Source organism: Myripristis murdjan, chromosome 6, assembly GCF_902150065.1.
Source record: "Myripristis murdjan chromosome 6, fMyrMur1.1, whole genome shotgun sequence".
Lineage (NCBI taxonomy): Eukaryota > Metazoa > Chordata > Actinopteri > Holocentriformes > Holocentridae > Myripristis > Myripristis murdjan.
In genome coordinates, this window is record NC_043985.1 from 1118522 (window position 1) to 1144306 (window position 25785).

General features: G+C 42.8%; 1 protein-coding gene across 1 annotated transcript in view; it reads left to right on the forward strand.

The window, feature by feature from the left end:
• Window positions 1-25785, forward strand: part of agbl1 (AGBL carboxypeptidase 1) — a gene marked incomplete at its 5' end in the record, with an annotated part of 188366 nt that overhangs the window by 73620 nt on the left and 88961 nt on the right. The window contains 4 exons of the mRNA XM_030053330.1: window positions 1577-1667; window positions 2570-2830; window positions 25342-25425; window positions 25672-25761. Of these exons, the coding sequence (XP_029909190.1) occupies window positions 1577-1667; window positions 2570-2830; window positions 25342-25425; window positions 25672-25761 (526 nt within the window). The remainder of the gene's footprint in view (window positions 1-1576; window positions 1668-2569; window positions 2831-25341; window positions 25426-25671; window positions 25762-25785) is intronic.

The window sequence follows — 25785 nt, forward strand, 5'->3', positions numbered from 1 at the left end:
TAATGTAGTCACTGAAAATAACACAGGATTTCAGGTATAATTTTGCTAATGAAAATATAGACAAGTAGAATTAACATTTTACACATCTAGAAATACAGAGTGGCACTGTTTGATGGTAATTCTAAGTCTAGCTTTAACCCATTTAAAGCAAAGCAAATTTACTCGATTGTTTTCCAAAACATATTTAGAATTAAATGCCTGCAAAATTACCCCCAAAATTGTACTTGTTTTTAGGGCTGGGCGTTATAGCGATATAAAAATTATATCGATATATTTTTAAATGTGATATGGAGTTAGACTATATCGATATAGTTCATTTGCGCTGTGATCCTCGCTCTGCTGCGCTGCTGACCCGGAGCTCTCTGCACTGCTCCGCGCACCCCCGCCCCTCCTCTGTCGTGCACAGAGAGGGGAGGGGCAGGAACAAACACTCCGGCACTCTCAGGATAATTTTATGGGGCCGAGGCCGAACTACCCCGAAGGAGAGAGTTCCTTAACTTTTACAGGCGCTAAAAAACGGCCCTGCCTCGGGGTAGGGACTCTGAGCGGCCCCGAAAAACTCCTGGGTGGAGCTTGGGGTTTACTTGGTGCTGATTGGATTTACTCACGGCGCGATGTGGTGTCAACAGAAAGCAAACAGCCGGGCGCTAGGCGTCCTTAGCAACACGGCCAGCACTACCATGCTAACGCTAATGTGCTAGCTAACGTTAGCTAACGCTAACAACACACTTTTTAGCCGGCATTTTTAGGGGCGCTAACGTTTGCTTTAGGGAACGTTAGCTAACGCTAACAACAGGCTTTTTTAACAACACGCATTTTGATGCCCCGGTCATGGTCGCGCAACCGCCCAGTAACTTTACAGGAACCTTCCTCCTACTCGGCCTCTCAGTGGAGACACGGCAGGTGAGAGGGCCGAGCCAGAGGACGTTCCTGTTGTAGCTCCTGCCCCCCAGATACTACCAGGAACACTGCAGAAGCCCCAGCCACAAGCCATCCACAATCCGAAAAAGCTCCAGCCCCGTCAGGTCATATTTGGCTTTGACTATGACTGAACATTTGCTCTCACTTTGCGGAAAAAAATTTTCGGGATATATATCGTATATCGATATTCAGCCTAAATATATCGGGATATGACTTTTGGTCCATATCGCCCAGCCCTACTTGTTTTACATAAGCGTGCCAAAAAATAACAAAAAATTTGCAAAAGAAGTTAAAAAAAGACTAAAAATTATGAGACACAAGATTTTCCACAAGATCTATCCCCGTGACAGAGATTAAAACGCCTCCCCTCCGTGATTAATCCTTATTGATTTCACATATAACTATCAAAGAGCCTCACCGCTTGTTCTGGTAATACCAACATCATTTGGTGGGGGGTGATCTACAGCATGTAGATCGCCCAAGTAGTGTGTGTGTGTGTGTGTGTGTGTGTGTGTGTGTGTGTGTGTGTCAAGGGATAGTTGACCCATTTTGAAAAATCAGATATTATTTCACCTTCCCCCTTCGCTGTTGTGTCAGACAGTAGTGGTGTTGGATACTGGCATGATGCTCACTTGTTGTCATTTCTCCTCTCTAGCTGCTGCCCAGTTGGAAGTGTGGGATTTCCATAGTCATAACAGTGTCCTCAGCAGCAGCCCCAGCTTTTGTACTAAAAGGAGGGAAACAAGGTAAGGTGAACTTTATTCTGTCAGTATATTTGGACAAAGCCTTCATCATAGTGTCATGATGAAATGAAACGTGAAAGTGAAAACAGTAAATGAAATGTTATCTGGTAAAGCTATCTTAGCTCCTTAAAGCTATCTTAAGAAATATTGTGTGCATTTTTTTGGCAGTAAAACAAGCCCTTGCAAAGTGAGAGTCATCACTGTGGGTCTTCTTTCCACAATACAGTTTACAGTCTTGTTATTTTTGAGCTTTCTAATTTTCTGTATCGGCCTGAGAATAAGTGCCTCTCCTGTCATTGCTATCAGCTTCATTCAAAGATTCTCTGAAACTGCACATTCTGCGGATAATCATATACAAATTGTACATCAGTCACGCAAGTGTCCCCATACATCAGTGATGCAGCAACAGAAATTGGTCTTTCAAAGTATACCTTGTAAGCGAAGTCAGTTTCAGCACATTTTTAAACTGAAGACAAAATAATCAAAGTAATTCAACCAGAACCTTGTGCTAGTTATGTCTTTCATGTTCAATAAGAAAAACAAAAGAAAGAAAAGAAAGAAAAAAGAAAGAGAAACACAGTATTGTGGATTAACAGCCCAGGGGAGCACAGAGCAAGTAGTGAGGGGATCTCACCACCATGTGGACTCACATCACACCCAGGGAACTACACAACCCAACACTCTAACAAAGTTCAGTTTTGCTTTAATCACAAGGGATAAACTAGCACCAGAATAGTGTTTGTGACCCCCAGCAAATGCAAACAATTCGTAAAATATAGACCGAAACATTGCATATTTGTCATTATCCCACCAAAACTTTATAAAACACTTTCTTAAGTAGCTGCCTGACCAAACCTTGCTTGAGACTCTTGTAAATCTGACCCTCTCTTGGTTTCTCCTCCTAGGGGAAAAGCTACTCAAGGTGAGAAAGCTGAAGAGGATGATGGAGAAGGAGGAGAGGAGGCCCATCATCATAGCATGGTGGACAGGTTATTGGAGAAACTTGGTGCATGTATCCCCAACCACAATCCCAAACTGTATCGTGCTGCTGCTGCCCAAACCAAGTCCGTCCCAGGATTCAACACTCTGGCCTTCCCTGACTTCTGGGGTCACCTGCCACCACCAGGGCATGAACCAATGGCACCACGCAAACCCAAAGTGCAGAGGTACTCCATGTTGATTGTTAACACGTTGAGCTAACTTTCACATAAAAGTGCTTGAATAGTAATTTGTTTATAAGACATGCAGAGATTTCTAAAGGGCCAGGTGCTCAACGTGAAAATGGAGTACATGGAATCGATTTTTTTGAAACACCACAGAATTGATACAGACTTGACCTTTTTAAGGCCCTTAATTCATTCTACTTGCTCAGATTCTTCATTTTAACCAGATTCCACATGAATATCTACAGTATGTGCCAATGATAGTCTAGACATGGATTTAGAGGCTTATCCACCTGGAAAATACTAAAATTGCAGAAGAAACACTGTGTAATTGTTATTATTTAGAATGTTACAGCATGAAAATAGTCCAAAGATCTTAAATGTCAACACAACATATTGGGGGACCTTCTCTTTTTTTTTACTTAAGCCATTCCTAACATTTCACCTTTAGTTGTGCTTCTCTCCATCTTAGGTTTGTGTGTACAGTTGACGGTGTAATCACACACATATACATTATTAATCTGCATCTGTAGAAGAATTTATGTGTGTGTGTTTGTGGATGGATAGCCATGTACGTTTGTGTCAGTCGATGTTTGTTTGTGTATGTATGACACTTTTTAATCTCTCTCCTTCATGGCTTTTTCTCTCACTTTTAAGAGACCAACGGATGCTGACATTTAAAAATGTTAAAGACGCAATTTCACTCTGAACTTTATCTAATTATGTTGCCAGTCTGTCAGCACTCATATAAAGGAGAACATTTTTTAAGTCTACAGTCCCTTGACAGAACTAATATTAATGGCCTTTTTTATTGGCCTTTTATTTACTAGTTTGTGAGTACATTGTCTGGGATGTAGAATAAGATTAGGCCTAATGTGAGGGACCTTTCCAGCTCTGTTTGATTGCAAACCAAAATGGCCACATACAGTTGACTCTGCCTCCATCTGCTCTATAATGTGAAGGCACCACATTTATAAAGTACATTCCCGAAATGCTGAAAAATGCAGGTCATTAGTCTGAATGCGTGTTTGATTGTAGAGTATAACATCTAAACTTAGTATTGCACTGAAACTAGTTAAACCTGTGTCTTAGAGCGTTGTCACACCTGTCTCGTTTGATCCGGATTTCGGACTTTTCAGTTTGATCCGAACCTAAATTACAGGTGTGAAAGGTGCCGCAGACCACAGTCCACACCAAAGGACCAAAATTTGGTCCTACCAAAAGAGGCGGTCTCGGTCCGGACCAAACAAACCATGGTTCGTACCTTTTGTAGTGTGAAAACAACTTTTTGTATGGTTCAGACCTTCGTATCAATGACAGGAAGTTTTTTTCTTCTTCTGCTCTCGATTTAATTACGGTACAGGAAGTTACGTCACACTAACCAGCTGACTCAGCAAAACAAAAGTAGCGTAACAACAGCGTAACTAAAACAAAATGAGCCACGGAAGTACATGGGGAGATGAGGAGATCAAATGCTTAATTGAAATTTGGTTGGAAGACTTCATCAAGACCCAGCTCGAAAAAAACATAAAAATACAGAGACTTTTTACTTGTTTTCTGAGAGGATGAAACAGAGAGGTTATGAGAGGACGAGAGAGCAGTGGTATTTTAACTGCATTCTAACTGTATTATGCACTGTTAAGCACTTTGTGCCTCTGGCTGTGAAAAGTGCTCTATAAATAAAATTTACTTACTTTACTTACTTAACTAAAGTTGAAGAAACTGCACCAACAGTACACCAAGAGTCGCGATGCTATGAGGAAAAGCGGTTGCATCAGCTAACGAGAAGAACAAATTTCCATTCTGGGCAGTCGTCCAACAAGCTCCCCAGTCAGTGTGGTTGAGTCAAAACCAGCTTCCACCAGTGAGTCCGAGCTAGCGTCTGCCGATGTGTCTTTTTCAACACCTCTGACAGTGGTAAGTAGCAAGCGGTCGTTTGCTCACTGCTTAGCCTCCACCTCCTTGTTCCTCAAATGTGTTCTGCCATATTACTACAATAGCCTACTTTTTCAGCAGTCTTCAGAATTACAACAGAGTACAGGTTATTCCTTTAAAAAAAATTAGAATAGCATATGTCATAAATCACAGAAAAATAAATGTACAACTTACCATATTGCTATGTATTCTAATGTTCATACAGTATTAAACTATTTGCTAATTCACAACTGAACACACACTTTTAAGGACAAAACAACAGGACAAAATGCAGCTATGAACATTGAGGAGGAAAATGAGCAACTTCTTGCCATAGCAGAAAGAGAAAGGCGAAGGATGCTGGAAGATTTCAAGAATTCAAAAGGTTCATGGAGGAGTTAAATTGAGCACAAGACACAAGGCAAGAGAGGGAGGATGCCACGCTTATGAAGTGGATGAATATGCAGCAGAAGATTGAAGAGAGGCGTTTCAGGATGCTGCACGAGCAGCAAGCAGCCACATTTACAATGTTAATGAATTTTATGCAGACATTGTTTCAGGGAACATCTCAGCAAAGCCATGCACCACAACATGCAACATCCTGGGGTCCATCCATGCGTCCACATTATCCTCCGCCTTCCCCAGCTCCAGGAGATTGGGTTGCACAGATGCCTCCACTCCCACCACCTCCTCAGCCTCAGCCAAATCTTTATGATCAGACACCGCGTGGTGGTGAACCAAGCAACAAAGATTTTTTTCAGTTGGAATTTCTTTCATGGAACAGGAGCCAGCAGTATGTTCATGTTGAATCTCAGAGTATTTCTGTTTAGAGTTGAAAAACAAATACAGTTATACAAAGTGACAAGAGCTGGGTTCATTTTTGTTGGGCTCCGTTTATTAAATTATTCTAAATTATTCCTCCTCAGTCTGCCAAATGATATGGTATAAAATGATGTAATAAAAAAAATAATAACAACAGTATAGCCTACTGTTGTGGTTTGTGAGTATGCACATGTGAACACATAAAAACAGTTTATTGCCATGTATGTTTTCACAGAGCCAGGATTTTATTGTGAGAAAACTGATCTTGAGGGGAAAAACAAATGGTTTGTTTTCTTACAGAACAGTACATAAAAACTAGGGATGAGCTGGATACTCGGCTGAAACGAGTATCCGATACGGATATAGCACTGTTGCCGAGTACGAGTATGATCTGAGTAATATGAGTCAATATCTGTGCTCGTGATCAGGGGCGCCGTAAATGGGGGAAAAGTTAGGACAATTCCAAGGGCCCTTGCCTGACAGGGGCCCCAAAAAATAGATAAAAACTAATACAAAATTATTAAACCATCATCGAGTAAATATAGCCTATATATATTTCAGAAATAATACTGTCATTATGATCTCTTTGTTTTTACTTGTTTTTGGCAGTAAAAGTTAAAAATCCTCATTGACCACAAAGTAAACCCCCCCCATCTGCATGAAATGGTTTGGTCCTGTAGCCGCGCTAGCTCTTCAAGCCGATCGGACTTTGCGGTTTTTCCGAAGTGATCAACATGAGTGGAGTATCCGCCCAACTGTCCTTTAAGTACACAAGCTCCGTCGGCAGAACGGACAGTGTCCCCGCCTGCCATGCAGGAGACCACGGGTTCAATTCCCCGCCCGGACAAAAGAGCATTGTTATTCTATTACCTCACTTTGTTGTTAACCATGACAGTGAAGTGATTCTTAGTATTCTGCCTGTCATTGGCTAGATGACACACACAGTGGCATTTAGGGTTTCTGTAATTTTCATTTCTGTACTCTTTTTGTGAAATTGTATTGTATTGTTTTTTAAATACCTTGTTCTAACTTTATGGGGATATATATATACACTACTCACAAAAAGTTAGGGATATTCGGCTTTCGGGTGAAATTTCAGGATGAACCTAAAATGCATTATAACCTTTACAGGTGAACTTAATGTGACCTTCTGTAAACTTTTGAATGCACATGTCCAACTGTTCAATGTTTCAGTACTTTTTGCACAAGTTGCTGTTCTCTAACAAGGAGATTAACGGCAAAATTCACATCAGGTGTTTGATCCATGAAACGACCAATAAATTTCCTGGTTCAATTAGAATTGGTATTTAAACAGTCCTCCTCATCATGCTGTTCACATTTTGACATCATGAGACCAAGACGACACCTAACAATTGATCAGCAGCACCTCGCCATTGCGAGGCTTCAAACAGGATGTTCTCAGACGAAAGTGGCCACTGAGCTTAGAGTGTCACAGAGTGTCATCAGTAGGTTGCAACAGAGATACAGAGAGACTGGAAGAGTCACAGAAAGGCATAGAAGTGGACGTCCTTTGGCCCCATCCCACACTGATGACCGCTTCATTGTGAACAGCGCCCTACGGAACCGGATGATGAATGCCACTCAACTCCAGGTACGTTTAAGGGAGGTGAGAGGCACCCAAGTGTCACGTCAGACCATTTGAAACCGTTTACATCAGCATGGTCTGCGTGCTAGACGACCTGCAAGGGTACCTGACCACACCACCAGGCACAGGTGTCATCGTCTTGCATGGGCCAGGGAGCATTTACGCTGGACGAGGGACCAGTGGGCCTCAGTGCTGTTCTCTGATGAAAGCCGATTCATGTTGAGCGGAAATGATGGCCGCCAACGATGTTGGAGACATCAAGGATCAGCCACTGTTGTCACCAGACGAGCCTTTGGTGGTGGTGGTGTTACTGTGTGGGCAGGTGTGTCTAGTCAGTACAGAACTGCCCTACACTTTGTGAATGGTACAGTGACAAGCCCATACTACCTGAATAACATCATTAATCCAGTCATTGTGCCCCTGCATGAACAACATAGGCCTAATTTCATCTTCATGGACGACAATGCTCCAGCTCATCGAGGTCGTATCATTAGGGAATGGTTGCTGGAGAATGGGGTACCTCAAATGGAGTGGCCTGCACTTTCTCCAGACCTGAATCCCATAGAAAACCTATGGGATCAGCTGAGTCACCGTGTAGAGGCTGGAGCTCTGTACCCCAGAACCTCAATGTCCTGAGGGCCGCCCTTCAAGAAGAGTGGGATGCCATGCCTCAGCAGACAATAAGTCGACTTGTGAACAGCATGAGACGTCGTTGTCAAGCTGTAATTGATGCTCAAGGGCACATGAAAAGTTATTGAGACATTGACATTTTTTGTTGTGGTATACCCACCACTGTTGTTGGCTTTTGTTTCAGTAAATTGTTTGAGATGAGGAAATCACCAGTGTATGCTTCTGCTTAAATGCCCTACTTTCATGATATAATATCACTAGCATGAACTTTTTACATTTTCCATAAATTTCACCCGAAAGCCAAATATCCCTAACTTTTTGTGAGTAGTGTATATTGAAATTCAGCTATCACTGAAATAGAATGTTTGGTCAGTAGTTTGGGACTCTCACCCCCCTGCTTTGCAGTAGGAATAGAGGAGAAAATTTCTGGTGCATGTAGACTGAGTGACTGCTCTAAACACAATCAGAGAAATGTTTATATTTTCTTGAAATCAGAGGATTAAATTGCAGCGACCATATAGCCTCATATATGTATTTTTTAACCCCAAATCCAATGCCACCCCCTGTGAGTCCACAGTTTTGGAGATAAATTAGACCTGCATGCGGGACTACAAGGGAGATAGTGAGCAGTAACCAAGTAACTGTTATGTTGTTCTTTTCACAAATATGGGAATGATGGTCAAAAATATCATTAAAATGCATCGTTTTATATAAAACAGCATCAAAATTTTTCGCCGGCCTATTGGCCGGCTATACAAGGGCCCAATCAGATTTCTTTTCATGGGGCCCAAAATCCCTGGCGGCGCCCCTGCTCGTGATGAATGAAAATCTTCATTAGGTAGCTGACTGTGTCCACGGTGTGTGATAGGCCAGTCACACACAGCGACCCTCCCCTACATACACACAGTACAGAGGCACGCCACTCACACACAACACACACAGTGACCCTCCCCTACGCCGTGTGCCCCGCTCGCACACACACACACACAGGGTCAACTCACTCAGGTCTGACAGCTCACGTCGCGTCTCTCTTCAGTAGTGGTCAGGGTCAGGGTTAGTGGTGGTTTTTTTCAGCTCGCTCTTCCCTCGGTCTGTAATCACTGATAGTCAGTAGAGTTTCTGCTAAACTTGACTGGTAACAGACGCAGTGCTTTTGAGCAGACAGGCTGAATGCGGCTGGCATGGGGTCTCTCACTGCCGACACACCAGTCGGGTCTTTTTTTACCATCTGCTCGCTCTTACTGGCTGGTTTCTGACATAAAGTCAGTTGGTAAACTTTGCTCGCAGCGGACGCGGTGCAGAGTCACAGTCTTAACACACACATACCACTTACACACACATATTAGCTGAACACACAAAGTAGCCTATATTATTATTTTGATTATATTTTGCTGATTATATTTTATTTCTGCATGCACTGAGTGTCTGATATGGAGGACTAAAAGGGACAGAATGAAATAAATAAATACATCTTTAAATAAATACTTAAAAGTGTCATTAATTAATTAAAATTGGAATTCAATAAATAAATGTGTCATTAAATGTGTCATTAATTCATTAAAATACCAGCTCATTTAATGTAAAAACATATATATAATTATTTCACTACTTAATTAATTATTTCACTATTTATTTAATTATTTCATGTACCGGTGTTGCAGTGCTTCATGAATTTATTTTATCTGTCAAAGTCACCCATCAAAGTCAGTGGGCGGGACTAACGCGAATCTAGCCTAATCGATTGCTTAGGTCTGAAGTCTGGAAGTCTGCCGGAGCCGGAGGAGTTTTGCTGAGAGCCTCTTCAGTTAAAGTTACTGCTTCTCTGAGTAGTTCTGGGCAACTTCTCGACATTTTGTGGCTGCATCTATCTAGCACGCATCGCGCACCCACAATAACATTTGCCCCTGCAGGTGCCCCACTTGCTTGAACCAAGTAAAGGTTACGCCACCTAGTGTGTCAAAATATCAAATCAAATCAAATCAAATCAAATCAAGCTTTATTGTCATTAAGCTGCACATACAGCAGTAGTGCACACAAAATGAGAGAGCATTTCTCACTTGGGATCCCCGAGTGATGGTAAAGTCAGCAGTTTAAAGTCTAACAGCTTTCTGGAGGAAGCTGTTGCGCATTCTGGTGGTTTTGCTTTTCATGCTTCTCAACCGTTTGTCTGATGGCAGCAGCTCAAAGTATTTGTGGAGCGGGGGAGAGGGGTCTCTGACAATGTTCAGTGCTCTGCTCCTGCAGGGATGGGATGTTTCCATGGAGCCATGTCTCCATAAAAGCAAGCACACAGCAGTCTGTCCAGTCTTTGCGGGTGTCTCTTAGCAAGCGTAGCTCATCCAGCTTGTTGTCGAGGGAGCGAACATTAGAGAGCAAGAGCGACGGTGCTGCTGGTCTGGAGGGGTTAGCCTTTAGCCTTTAGCCTTTAGCCTAGCGTGGATCCCGGCTCTCTTCCCCCTCCTTTGTTTACGTTTGCACCGCTTGCGCTTCCTCCTCTCCCTGGTGACTGCCGGTGTAGACACAGGTAAAATCCCGTGCTGGCGTAGTATGAAGGAAGGCCACCAAAAGCATTGTGCCACTGTGTCTACACAGTGGCACAATGCAAATGTACAATACAATTACAAAATTAGACCATTACATTGAAATCATGTACAAACCACTGACAAAAAAATACTGAACTGAGCTTCTGTGACATCTCAGCTCCTTACTACAGAGCTGAAATATGAGCGCACGGTGCATATCTAATATTTGCCCCACTATCAATACCAATCTGTCGGTCTGCAGGGTCAGGTCTTGCATCAGGCACATCATCTTCACTGCAGATGTATTCTTCATTATGACTCTCACAGAAGTTGTGGAGGATGCAGCAGGACAAGATGATGTCACTGATTAGGCTGACATCATAGTCACACCTTTTTAACAGGCATCTCCACCTTCCTTTTAAGCGCCCAAAAGCCCTCTCCACAGTCATTCAGTCTGTTGTCACGCAGTCTGTTGTGGCGTTATCCCTCTGCCCTCTGGGTATGGCTTCATTAACCATGGCAGCAGTGGATACGCAGAGTCTCCCAGTATGACAAGAGGTACATCCACATCTTGGATGGTTTCCTTCCAACCTGGCAAAAGTGTTCCGTTCTGTCCTCATTCAAACAGGTAGGAGTTTGAAAACACACGGGCATCATGAACCCTCCCAGGCCAACCAATATTGACGTCCCAGAACTTCATGTTGTGGTCCACAACACCTTGCAGGATGATCTAATAGTAGCCTTTGCGGTTGTAGTAGTCAGCTGGGTTATTAGATGGTGCCAGGATGCAAATGTGAGTGCCATCCACAGCTCCTGCACAGTGTGGGAACCCCCATCTGTCACGGAATCCTTTGACTATTTCCTCAAACTCTGCATGTGAAGGTGTGTGCAGGTATTATGGCTTTAGTATGTCATTGATGGCAGCAACAACCTGTTGAGTGAACATACAAGCACTGGATATTCCCACAGCAAACAGATGAGAAATGGATCGAAGCTCAAGATTGGTGGCCAGCCTCCACAAACATACAGCTACACGCAGCTCCACTGGCACTGCCTTGCGGTATCTTGTGTTCTGTCAAGTGAGCCTTGGACGCAGATTTTCACAGAGATGACTGAAGGTGGATTTTTTCATTCTAAAATTGAGCAGCCAGTCTCTGTCTGTCCAGGTGTCTTGGATGTGCTGCCACCAAGCATGGCAACATGGTTTGGTCCAGATTTTCCTATAAACAATAAGAAGTAAAATAAATAAATAAATACCATACAGAAATACAATTTACATTCAAAAATGATTAGGCCCTGTTCAAAAATAAACAAAACAATACAAAACAAAAAACAAAACACAATAACAGGGTCCAAAAGAAAAACACATCAGAAATATGTGTATCTGTTTTTTATCCGCTTCTTTGTACATGTAACTATTTATAGACTTTTCTATTTATTTATCCATTTATTTGTACATTGATCTATTTATATGGTTATCTATTTATTAATCAGTTTATTCAGTGAACATTAGAACTAAGCATTATCGGGGAGTCCCAGTAGCTCAACTGGTAGAGCACATAAGACATGGCTTAGGCCTAAACCGCAGCAACCAGGGCTTGAATCCAACCTCAGTCCCCCCACTGCATGCCATCGCCCCCATGATGAGGAGGCTCATCTTGCGAATACCAATTACTCGGATGTATTGCTCTTGAAGTTGATGCTGCTGGTAGCAATATACCAGCAAAAGTATTAGAACCGGAAAAAGATGGCTTGCTCGATTCAGATGCCGACTGGCCTAACAACGTAGATAGATAGATAGATAGATAGATAGATAGATAGATACTTTATTCATCCCGCAGGAAATTCACAGTTTTTCAGCAGTATCCAGAGATTACAGATTAAATTAAATAAAAAAAGATAAAAAAAAAAATAAAGAATAAGATCTAAGTACAACAGAATAAGATCTGAGTATGACAGAATAAGATCTAAGTACAACCCAGTGTGCAAAAAGCAATGTGCAACAAAAAAAAACAGAAAAAAACCGTGTGCATGGGTGTATAAAATGTGCATAGAGGTAGGTCAATGTGCAAATTTAGAAGAAATATACAGTATACACATGATAAATAGCAGTAAGCAACATAAACACTATAAACAAGGATTATAAAAAAAAAAATAGAAATATGAACAATTTAAACAGAAGTTTTAACAATTTAAACAGCAGTGGAAAATAACCTAACCTGAGGAACACACGCTCCGACCGAGGTTCAGAGTTAGTGTGAAACCATGAGACCAAGACCGTCGACAGAACCTGATGCCCGGTACTGGGAATTCAGGAAGTCAGACTTGATCCAGCCTCATGGAATCACCCCTTCCCCTCCAGTCTTTGCGTGTTATCTACCAGTATTGCAGTATGTGTATAATGAGTTATTTCCTCCGGGTGGAGTTAAAAAGCCGCATGGCGTGGGGGAGGAATGATTTCCTCAGTCTGTCGGTGAAGCAGGACAGTGACAGCAGCCTGTCACTGAAGCTGCTCCTCTGCCTGGTGATGGTGCTGTGCAGTGGATGCAGTGGATTGTCCATGATTGACAGGAGCCTGCTCAGCGTAACCAAAACAAAATGAGCCGCGGAAGTACATGGGGAGTTGATGCGTGGTTTGTCTTGTAAAGTCCGTTTCTCCATTTGCAGTGTGAAACCAAAACCAACAGGACCAAATGTATTACAATGTAACAGAAACACGGACCTTGGGGCCTTTGCGGTCCCCTCTATAGAGACTTTAAAAGGATAGTTCACCCATTGCGAAAATTTTTATCACCTACCCTTTGTTATGTAGGACAGTTGTGGTGCTATCTTCCTCTCATTGTTACTGAATGCTGGATAATGGCTTGATGATCCAAATGCTAACTGTGAAGAGAATGAAGAAAATAAATGATGTGGTTGCTGCTGCTCCTCTGCTGTGGAGTGAAGGAAATTCAGAAGTTGCCGGATCTCTCTGTAGATTGACAACAGTAAAAATACAGTTATAAACAGTGTGGTGTCCCCCAAGGAAGTTGCTTAGATCCATTGCTTTATTCTATATTTTGTAATGGTATGCCACTTGTTTTGAGCAAAGCGTGTTTAGCAATGTTTGTTGATGACTCCACCATGTACATCTTCTCAAACAGTGTAGATGAGTTAAATGATCACTTTGCAAAGGAAATGAAATCAATTTTGGACTGGGTAACCAAAAACCATTTAGTTCTGAATGTGGCAAAGACCAAGTATATTGTTTGTGGATCAAGCCATGCATTAAGGTGAGAGAATAAATTACACATTTCCATCAAGGGAATCTATATAGAGCAAGTCACTGAGGTTAAACTTCTTGGAGTCAGCACTGATGGGCAACTATCAAGGCAGAGCCACATAGAAAATAAAATAATTGGAAAATGGGAAGAGGAATTTCTATCAAAAGATGTCCCTCTTTCCTTCCATCAAATACTACACTCCTGATCAAAATTTTAAGACCAGTTGAAAAATTGCAAGAATTTACATTTTGCACTGTTGGATCTTAAGAACGTTCTAAGTAGAGCTTCAAAATGCAAAAAGAAGAAATGGGAGTGAGACAAAAAAAAAATTTGAGTAAGCAATTTATTGCAAACAGCCATTAAACTGAAATAGGCTGTTCATCAGCTGATCAAAAGTTTAAGACCACAGCGTTTAAAAGCCCAAATCTTCGCACAAATGTGGATTCAGTGTCATTTTCTGTCAGGTATCCACACTGTCATGACCTCCTGATGGCAAAGGCAAAAAAGCTTTCTTGTTAATCACCTCAAATATTCATTTCGGCATGCTTGATGCTAGTGTTTCCAGGAGGCTAGTGGGAATGTTGCTCCAAGTGGTGAAGATGGCTTCACGGAGGGCATCCACTGTCTGGAACTGGTGTCCATTTTTGTAAGCTTCCATTGCCATCCAATCCCAAATGTTCTCAACTGGATTTAGATCAGGGGAACACACAGGATGGTTCAAAAGAGTGATGATATTTCTCTGGAAGAAGTCCTTTGTCAGGCGGGCATTGTGAACTGCAGCGTTGTCCTGTTGAAAAACCCAGTCATTACCACACAGACGATGGCCTTCAGTCATGAGGGATGCCCCCTGCAACATCTCCACATAGCCAGCTGCCGTTTGACGCCTCTGCACAACCTGAAGCTCCATTGTTCCATTGAAGGAAAAAGCCCCCCAGATCATGATGGTGCCCCCTCCACTGTGCCGTGTAGAAAACATCTCAGGTGGGATCTCCTTGTCATGCCAGTAACGTTAGAAGCCATCAGTACCGTCAAGGTTAAATTTTTTCTCATCAGAGAATAAAACTTTCTTCCACCTTTCAATGTCTCATGTTTGGTGCTCTCGTGCAAACTCCAAACGGGCAATTTTGTGCCGTTGAAGGAGACGAGGCCTTTGAAGACGTTTTTTGTTCTTAAAACCCTTCTCATGCAGATGCCGTCTGATAGTTATGGGACTGCAGTTGGCACCAGTGACAAGCTTAATTTGGGCCAAGGATCGTCCCGTGTCTTGACGGACAGCCAATTTGATCCTCCAGCTCAGGGCCAGTGAAATTTTTTTGGGTCTACCACTTGACTTTTTTGTTCCATAGCCCTCAGGATCTTTTAAGAAGTTTAAAATGACTGTCTTACTGCGTCCAACCTCAGCAGAAATGACACGCTGCGAGAGGCCTTGCTTATGCAGCTCAACAATCCGACCGCGTTCAAGGAGAGAAAGCTTTTTTGCCTTTGCCATCAGGAGGTCATGACAGTGTGGATACCTGACAGAAAATGACACCGAATCCACATTTTTGTGAAGATTTGGGCTTCTAAAGGCTGTGATCTTAAACTTTTGATCAGCTGATGAACAGCCTATTTCAGTTTAACGGTTGTTTGCAATAAATTGCTTACTCAAATTTTTTTTTTGTCTCACTCCCATTTCTTCTTTTTGCATTTTGAAGCTCTACTTAGAACGTTCTTAAGATCCAACAGTGCGAAATGTAAATTCTTGCAATTTCTCAACTGGTCTTAAAATTTTGATCATGAGTGTATTTTGCAGGTCATAGAAGCCGTGGTATTGTCAGATCTTGACTACTGCCCAGCAGTTTGGTAGAGTCCAGTAAAAAAGAGCTGTACAAGCTTCAGCTGGTAAAAAATAGAGCGGCACGTCTTGCACTCAAATATTCAATGAGTGAAAGTATAGATAGAATGTACTCTTGTCTTGCCTGGAAGTGGAAGTGGAAGACAGGTTAAAACGCAGTCTTCTAATTTTATGCGGGAATATTTTTGTTTCAAAACAACCTAACTCTCTATTCAAGAATTATGTTTTCTAAGAACAGACATAATCATGAAACAAGGCAGGTTACAAAGAGTTATGTTTCAGTTCCTCCACCTAAAACCAGTGACATGAAGAAAATGGTTTTGTATGGAGCCATCTCTCAATGGAATAATCTGCCATATCTTATTACTCGGGCAACAAGCACAGAAAGTTTTAAAAGACAACTACAGTGGCTACTATTGGGTAGAAGCCAGCATAAAATATAATTGCTTTTATTTTTTATTTTTACTTTTTATTTTTTATGAAATATAGGCATTTACCAAGTGTAGTGGCATTCCTTCTAGTTTTGCAAATATGCCACAAATGAGCTGCAGGCACAGTAACTTCAGTCTGATGCGAATGACAGGAGCTGTAATTTGGTTTAAGAACGTTTACTGAAAAAAGATGAAAATTATATTGTCACACAGTACAAAAACTGTATGCTCCTGTGCCTAATGCAGCTCTCTCACAAAAACTACTACACATGGCATCACTTTCTAATTAAGGGAGCACCAGTAATCAGCATTCACTATACATGCATTTGTTCTTGTACATTTTACACATTAAGCAGGTAGATTAAGCATTATCAAACCAACTCAAATACCAAGAACCATCAAAATGGAGCAATTATTAAGTAAACTCAAGTACAATCAATAGTTGTAAATTTGTTTTAAATTTCCAGCCTTGGTCCATTTGGTCCAAAATAGGTCCACCAGGTATTGTACTTGTCTCCAACATCTCCTAGCATACAGATCGTCCTTGCTGAAGGTACCCGGTGGCATGCTGGGCTGTACTATCATCAGCAGCAAATGGTTGGATGTTAGAGATTCTAGATCACATGGATCATCTTATGGGCTTGTGATCGGTTGGTTATTGATTATGCTTTCCACCTCACACATGAGAGTTTGAAGACTGTCATTTGTGAGAGCCTGTTCCTTTACTAGGGCGCTAAAGATCCTCCATACAGTATGGATTTGCCGCTCCCAGACTCCTCCTTGATGGGAGGCAGCTGGACTATTGAAAATCCAATTTATGCCCTTCCTCTGCATAGCCCTTTCAATAAGCGGCTGGTTTAGGTTTTTGATGGCCTCTTGTAGTTCCTTTTCTGCACATACCAAATTTGTGCCGTTATCTGAGTGCATGATGGTAACCTGGCCTCTTCTTCTTAAAAAATACTGCAGGACATCAATGCAAGAGCTGGTGTCGAGACTGTCTGCTATCTCTATGCACAGCCCTGATGGTGAGGCAGGTGAACATTACACTATACCTTTTGACAGTACATTGGTGAATGGCGGTTTATCTGGAATCAGGATTGATTTCAAAATCTTGCTCTTTGTTTTTAAGTGTATAAATGGTTCGGCACCCGTATACCTGTCGGACTTGCTGGAACCCTATGTTCCTTCAAGGACACTCAGATCCTCCGACCAGCTTCTATTGTCCGTGCCCAGAACCAGACTGAAGCTCAGAGGCAGCCGAGCCTTTGCTGTGGCAGCCCCCAGGCTCTGGAACGAACTGCCCCTGAACATAAGACAAGCCCCTACCCTTCAGGTGTTCAAAACACGCCTCAAGGCTCATTTTTACACTTTGGCTTTTCCATCTACAGCTTGAGCATTTGATGTTTTATGTGGCACTGGCTATGTTGTATATATGGTTTGATTGATTTATGTTTATAATCTATTGTAAAGCACTTTGGCACAACTCTGTTTGTATTTAAATGTGCTATATAAATAAATGTGGTATGGTATGGTATGGTATGGTAGCAGACAATCTTGTGGCAAATTAGCCATTTTCCGTTGTCCAGCTTTGCCTTGCAATGTTCCACAGACTGTGCATTCTGAGTTTTCTGATCAGTGATGTTGCTTGAGGAATCCAAAACTTCTGTTTTAGCTGTGACAACATGTAGTTGCGCCTGCAATGTCCAATTTTTTCATGAGCATCATGCAAGATTAGAGTGGCCACTCTGGAGTGTTTTGAGAGAATCGCCTGATGTTTTGCATCCTCTGGCATGGCGGATTGGTCCAGCCAACCTCCAACTCTCAGGATATTAACTTGCAAAGTGGGGCCAAGCTTATATAACTGACTACCTTTCTTGACAGACAAATTACTGCAGAGAGGCTTCACTTCTTCTGGAAACCATTGACCCTGACCCTTTCCATATGCTGTTGCAGAAGTACCCTCTGTTTCCTTACATCCTTTTCTGACTCACTGATGGAGCACTGTAACTCTTTTCTTTTATTCTTCAGGTGGATCTCTGTTTCCTTGACTCTTAAAAGCCATGTGACTAATGTTTTTAATTTATCCCAACTTGAGTAGTACTGAAACAGTTGGTTTACAAAGTCACAACTTTCTTCAGCTGTGATGGTGTTCACTGTGATGATCTTGACTTTTGGATCATTTTGCAGGTTTGGAGTCATGTCATCTAGTCTTTGTGGCCATTCACTTTCTGGCTGTAACAGAAACTGTGGCTCGTTTATCCACATTTCACCTTGTATCAAGATCTCAGCTTTCATGCCTCTTATGGCCTGGTCGGTGGGATTCTGCGAGGTTTTGACGTACCTCCATTGTAATGGTTTGGTAGCCTCTCATATGAGTGTAATCCTGTTTACCACAAAGGTTTTGAAGCAAGCTGACTCACTGTCGATGTATCTGAGAACCGTCGTACTGTCAGTACAGAAGTTAGACTGCTGAAGTGGGACTTGCATTTCTTCTCACAGCATCTTGTCCATTTTCACTGCGACAGCTGCAGCAGTTAATTCCAGTCTTGTGTGACTTGTTTACGTGGGGATATTCAAGATTTGCTCAACATAAAAGAACACTGATTCCTGCCTTGCTCATTCACCAGCACAAGGTCAAATGCTGTACCATAAGCATTCTTGCTCACATCAGAAAAATTATGCAGCTGTGCTTCCACTGTATGTCCAAACCCCATAGGCTGGACGCATCTATTTGTGCTGAATACTGATAGGTGAGTGACGTCTTCAAGCCACTTACACCACTGATTAGCTTGCCAGGTAATCACTCACTTGTTCATCCTATGCTTGCTTCTCCTTACACAGGTTTCTCAGAAGAAGCTTGGCAGGAAGTTCAACAGGCGCCAAGAAGCCAAGAGGGTCGTAGATGGAATTTACAAAGGAAAGGATACCTCTTCTGGTAACTGGCTTATGCTGCAGCTTGATATTGAATGTGAATGTATCATTTCTGTGCACCATTGCACACCAAGGGCGCATTCAGTGGGTGGGGCATCATGAGGGAGATTAAGTTCTTTTATCTCATTGGCTCATTGTTCTGCTGGGATTGATGATAAGACTCTCCTACTGTTGCTCACCCATTTTGTGAGGCTGAAACTTCCTTCCTTGCACAGGTCTCAAAGGTTCTTCACCAAGACAATTGCTTCTTCTTCGGTAGACACAGACTTTAAACAGTCATCTACATAAAAAATGTGGAGAATTGTTTCAACGGCTTCTGGAGCTACAGTGTCTTATACCGTTCTCAGTAAAGTGAAAGAGGCAAGACAAGAAGATGATGTCACTCCGTAAAGGTGCACTGCCAGCTGTGTGATGGATTAAAGATGGCGGCGTGCACAGACACTGCGGCTCTCAGCTCTCTGCTATGGTTGTGTGTGTTACTGTGTGCAGCGTGTATGAACATGTGTGTGTGACATCCATGAATGGGCGAAATACATCTACAGTCGTGTCAATATGGTTGAGATTGGGTTACGGTGCCGAATCGATGTCACTGCCGAGTTTCACCGGACCAAGAATATACCGACAGGCATAGCGAGACCCCGCAGATCTCCCTGGTTTGTTGTCCGGCCCGAGAGGTGGCGCAGACAGTGGTGAGAGAGGAAGCAAAAGCGTGGATGCTGCGCAGGCCTGCTTGCTAGGCTAATGAGGCAGCCACACAAGCTAATGCTACCAAGCATCTTCCTCGCAAACACCAGGTCCATCGTCCATAAGATCGACAAACAGGGAGATACTACTAGCTGCTAATACCCACATCCGAAACTGCTGTGTGATGATCATCACGGAATCCTGGCTACACTCGCGGATCCCCAAGGCAGCAGTGCAGCTAGCAGGCCGCACTATCCACCGGTGCGACAGAAACAGTGACTCTGGTAAGAGCAGGGGAGGTGGACTGTGTGTTCATGTTCATAATGGCTGATGCACGACCAGTAGGGTTTTACATACACATTGCTCTCCCGACCTGGAAGCAATGTCCTTGTTGTGTCGACCCTTTTACCTGTCAAGAGAGCTAACAGCAGTGATTAACACTGATGTTTATATTCCACCCGATGCTAACACTAGCTATGCTCTCAACCACCTCCAGTCCATTATTAATAAACAGCTGAAGTCCTATCCTGATGGAGTTCACGTCGTTGCTGGGAATTTTAATCAGATGTGTTTAAGGACTGTGTTCCCCAAATTTGTACAATATGTACAATTTGCCACCAGAGGTGAGAATACACTGGGCCAAGTCTACTCCAACCTAAAACATGCTTATAAAGCTGTTTCACTTCCCCACCTTGGACAACCAGACGATCTGTTTTTGCTCCTCGTCCCAGCTTATACCTCCCTCTGTAGAACAACCGGTGAAACAACCAATCAAACTGGTGATAAAACACATAAAAAAAACCTGTCCTGAGGATGCACTTTCACAACTCCAGGACTGTTTTGCACAAACATCATGGGACATTTTTGAATAGTCTGACCTGGAAGAACACACAGACACTGTCCTATCATACATCAAGTTCTGCACAGACACTGTAACAGTGGACAAACACATCCGGGTATATTCCAACTAGAAACCCTGGAAAGACAGTGCAGTCCCTCCTGAAACTTAGAGACTCTGCCTTCAGGTCTGGTGACAGAGCTCAGTACAACTTGGCAAGAGCAAACCTCAGAAGAGGCATAAGGGCAGCAAAGGAGGAATACAAGAGGAAAGTGGAGGAGAATCTCACACACAACATGCGGTGTGTTTGGAAGGGATTACGTCAGATTACCAACTACAGTGGTAACTCATGTGTGACTGGTAGGGCTGATGCCTCCCTGGCAGAGGAATTAAACTCTTTCTTTGCCTGCTTTGAGGCTTGCAGACCCCACACCGTCACATCACTCCCTTCCCTACTGACCACCAGCACCACCATCTCCCCACCCACTCTCCAGACACAACAGGTGAAGCAAGCACTGAGGTCAGTGAATCCTGGGAAAACTGCAGGACCTGATGGATTACTTGGTAAAGTACTAAAAGCTTGTGCAGACCAGCAGGCAGGGACCCTCACCAGGATATTCAACCTTTCCCTGACACAAGCTAGTATCCCATCCTGTCTCAGGTCAGCCACCATCATTCCTGTCCCAAAGAAGCTACCTGTCAGCGGCCCTAATGACTACAGACCAATAGCTCTGACATCTGTAGTCATGAAGTGTTTTGAAAAACTTGTTGCTGACTATATCAAAGCTAGCCTACCACCCACTTTCGACCCCCTTCTGCTGTGGATCTGCTTGCTTTATAAGCAAACAGATCCACAGCAGATGCCATTAGCACAGCCCCTCACACTGCTCTAACCCACCTTGAAGTCCCTGGCAACTATGTCAGGATGCTCCTTGTTGACTACAGTTCTGCATTTAACACCATCATCCCAGACATATTAGTGGATAAACTGTCCAACCTGGACTTCCCCCCCATCATGTGCACCTGGATAAAGGATTTCCTCACAAACCGCCCTCAAACTGTGAAAGTAGGTATTCAGTGTTCCTCCACACGCACCCTCAGCATTGGCTCCCCACAGGGCTGTGTGCTGAGCCCTCTCCTATACACTCTATACATCCATGATTGCACTCCCACCCACCCTTCTAATACCATCATAAAATTTGCCACTGTGGTGGGTCTAATACAGAATGGGGATGAGACAGCATACAGAGACGAGATCCTGAAGCTGTCTATGTGGTGCTCTGCCAACAAGCTGTCTCTTAACACGGGCAAAACTAAAGAACCGATTATAGACTTTAGGAAACACAGAGCAGAACCCGCCCCTCTCTACATCAATGGGGATAGAGTTGAGAGGGTCTCCTCCTTCAAGGTACTAGGAGTGCATATCTCTGAGGATGTCAGCTGGACAGCACACACCACTGCGGCAGTGAAGAAGGCACAGCAGTGACTCCATTTTCTGAGTGCTTCGGAAAGAACAGACTCCAGGAGAAGTTGCTTGTGTCCTTCTACTGTGCCACCGTTGAGAGGGTGCTATACTACTGCATCTCAGTGTTGTATGCTGGCTGCTCGTCTGCCGACAGAAAAGCCCTGCAAAGGGTGACTACACTCACCCAGGCTATAAACTGTTTGTGATACACAAGCTTGAAAGCAGGAACCAGCAGACTTAAAAACAGTTATTATTCCTGGGTCATCAGGCTGTTAAACCAGCAGTAGCCATATGTGCCTTTTTTTCCCATGTGCAATAACCTTCGATCCATGTGCAATATCTTTGACCTATGCCTGTTCTTACTGTTTTTCTTTATTTTATTTTTTTTTTATTATATTCCTTTAGTGCTACTTATTTATTGTTTGTAATGTCTTCCCTACCAAGCAGAGGTACAGACCCCAAATTTTGCTGTGTAACTTGTACAATGACAATAAAGGCTATTTGATTTGATCTGGTTCTCTTTTATCAGTTCACTAAGGTTGCTATCCAGCCACCACAAAAATCTCAGTAGGTTAGTACCTGTTTCTGGAACTCTCACTTGATAGAACATTGATTCTACGCCTGCCATGATCGCTACTGGATTTTCATGAAACTTCAGTAAGTCACACATCCTGAAATGAAGCTGTGTAGTCCAAGACCACGCATATTTTCTTTTCTTTGGGTGTTACACCCCGTGGTGTGGATATACCAGACCCTGTTGTTATCACGGTCCAGCTGCTCTTTCAATGGCATAGCCTTATGGGAAGAGACCTCTGAGACCTCTTTATTTAGCATGGTGTCATCATTCGTCGACACAGATGTATCTTCGTTGGATTCTTTTTCCACATGAATAATGTCTGGGTGTCTCTGTGAGCACTGCTTGCACACCAGTCTTTTCTTACAAGTCTTGCTAAGATTTGTGGCTGCTGCAAGGCTTTGTCAATGTAAGCACTAGCTATGATTAGCACATCTCCATAATGCTTCTGACACAGTTGCTTTGCTTCCTTGAATCTTCTGTGTGATGGCATGTGTTTGCAGCTACACACAAGTTCCTGTGGTTCTCCTGCAGTGTACTGTTGCAGGTAGTACAACTTGTCCTGATCATTATCAGTTCTCTTATGTATGTGCAGTGTAGAACAGTCTGGCTTAAATGGCAAGGTTCAAAGACTGAAAACATTATTTTATGCATATTAGCAGCCCAGTAATAATGGAGATATGGATATGGATACGATGGGCTAAATCAATGGTGGGCGCCGTCTCCGGGGCCAAGGCCTCTTTTAGCATGTTAGCCACAAACTGTGACGGATGCTGCCCACACGCACATCCCCAACCCTCTTGCTGCTTTCTGTAGGCCAACTTAGATCCCTCTGATAACCCTTGTTAGTGGGTAGTGATGTGGGCGGTGCTGTTCCAGATGCTCTCTGCTGCTAATGTGCGGAATTGGAGTGTCTAGTCAGCCACTGTGCTGTAACATTGGCTGAGAGAATATCGTATTTTGATGGCATCCTTTCCCAGAAGAGAGAGGTCAAATACACAGTCTGCTGAAGATTGGTCAAAAGACTTGGAAACCAAGCAGAGTGATTATTCATGCAAGGGGAGGGCCAGCTGGTAGGGTTATTACATAATGGACTCATAATGGATCTGGTCTGTTGGATACCTGATAGTCAGAAACTGCTGACAGTTGGTTGCATCTCCAGTAATTTTTCTGAGGCAGGAGAGGCTCCCAACCTTGGGATGGTGAACCATCTGGGGATGAGGTGGTTATTGAGGAAGCTGGAGGTGACCTTGTCGAGGAGATGAGAGGAGATTCATCTGCTGTACTGTGGTGGCTAGAATAGTGACACTGGGGGTCAGTTGTAGGATGTCTACCTGGATCTGCTGTCATGAAAAACCTCTTGTGGTTGCTGTGAGTCAAAAAATTTGCAAAACATTTGTTTGGGGTACTTCCACTCTCCCTCCATTCACTGTCTACCTTTCTTGACCAACTCTCTCTCTTTCTCCATATGGTGGTCCCTCACTACAGTTCACTCTCTACCTTGCTCTACCATGCAGCTCCCTTGCGATCCTCTGTGCTAATACTACTGGGTTGCTATGTCGCTTTCTCACCTCATTCACTGTCTAGCTTGCTCATTTTTTTTAATCCTGCGGCTGTGTCTGCTCTGATTGCAGGTGAAAAAATCTAGAACATACATTGTGTTTTTTGGGGTGAGTTTGCCACTGCTGACAAACAAGCCAAACACAAGAAACACAGCACTGTAAAAAAAAAATTATGACTAAAAGTGCCGTTAATGTTTGATATTGCAGGGACTGTTTGTCTAATCTTCACAAGTTTTACTATGTGTGTGCGTGTGTGTGTGTCAGAATCTCTCCTGAGTTGTGGTCAGCACATAGGGTAGCCCAGAGCCAGATGGCCTATAGTTCAAAGAAGAGGAGATACAGTGATGTGGTGAAATGGGCCCACGTACAGATAACAGCAGACCAGAGTCCTTTAACTGCTTTGCTGATAATAGTAAGAGTGATTTCTTTTGAGGTAGAAATAACAACCAATATTGTCAATCAGGGCATGCTAAACTAAACCGAGAAAGATAACTAAATAGTAGGAGCTAAGTTACAACTAGTCAAAAGAAGTTTCCTTTAGTTTCCTCCTTTAGTGTCCTCCTTTAGCTTCATTTCCCCTGATTTTCTCCCACATTTTGATGAACTTTCAGAATCTGCCCATCCACTATATTTGTTGAAATAGTATCACTGCTGTCACTACCTATTGCTATCACTGCTATTACAACCACAGTCTGCATTATAAGCAGGTCTCTCCACTGGAAATCCATGTCCACTGAAAACACATTGTTTTCTGTCAGAGGTAAAAAAGCATAATTTCTAACAACTCAGCTGAACCGTTAGAACCATGCAGACACAATCATTAAATGATGTACTTATTCAACATACTTTCGACACATAGTTTAGCTCTCTCTCAGTTTAGACAGTTGTGTCTGAACTGAGAGAGAGCTAAAGAGAAGAAGGCAGGAAAAAAGCGAGAGAGAGAGAGAGAGAGAGAAAGAGAGAGAGACTGCACCCTAGACCACCCCCACAGCCCTAACCCTTGATTTTGTGTGATAGTCAATTTTGAGATAGATGAAGTACCAGTCAGGGACAGTAGCTGGAGAAGAGTCCAAACAGGAGGCATATAAATCAGAGATCAGAAAAAGCGAGATGACCGACTCAAGGGCTACTTCCATTTGCATTTCTGGAAGATTTGTGTGTCACTGGTGCTAAGTAACACACTTTTGGTGTGAAGTGCCAAGCTCCTGTAAGCACATGAATTTACATCTGGCAAAGTGTCCACGTCCAGTCTGAACCAAGCATAACTCTTCGCCATGAAAACGGAGCCCATGATTGGCGTGATCAAAAGACACATCGACCTTTATGTCATCAAAACAAATGGCAACAAACAGTTGCTATGGAGTGGTAATTGTAGTATATAGTAGTAACTCTAGTAGTAAAAGATTTCTGCCTGTATTTGTGTGATTGTTTCCAACAGGCAAAAGGTGTTAGAGGATGTTCAGCGCTTCCTGAATCCTGATGACATCATCAACCAGGTTGTTTTCAACCTGGAAGACAACAGGTTTAAATCTGTTTTTAAACTGTATCAGTATAATTGTAAGTTACAGAGAAGCAAATCAACACCATCATTCATCTTTTATAAGCATTGCAAAACAAAAATTTCAGGCTTTTTAGCTGCACCCAGTACACACAATCTTATTTGTTTCAACTCTCTCATAACATCTTTCTTGAATGTAAATATTAAAAAAAGTAGGACTTTGTATTACTTGTTGTCTGAATCTGTATATCTTGACTCTTTGTTCCTCAGTCCTTGGGGTTTGTCTGATGAGCCAGACTCGTTGAAGTTCTTCTCCAGTTTTGAATGTGGAAACCTTAGGAAAGCTATTCAGGTCCGCAGGTATGGAGGCACATGTACACGTAC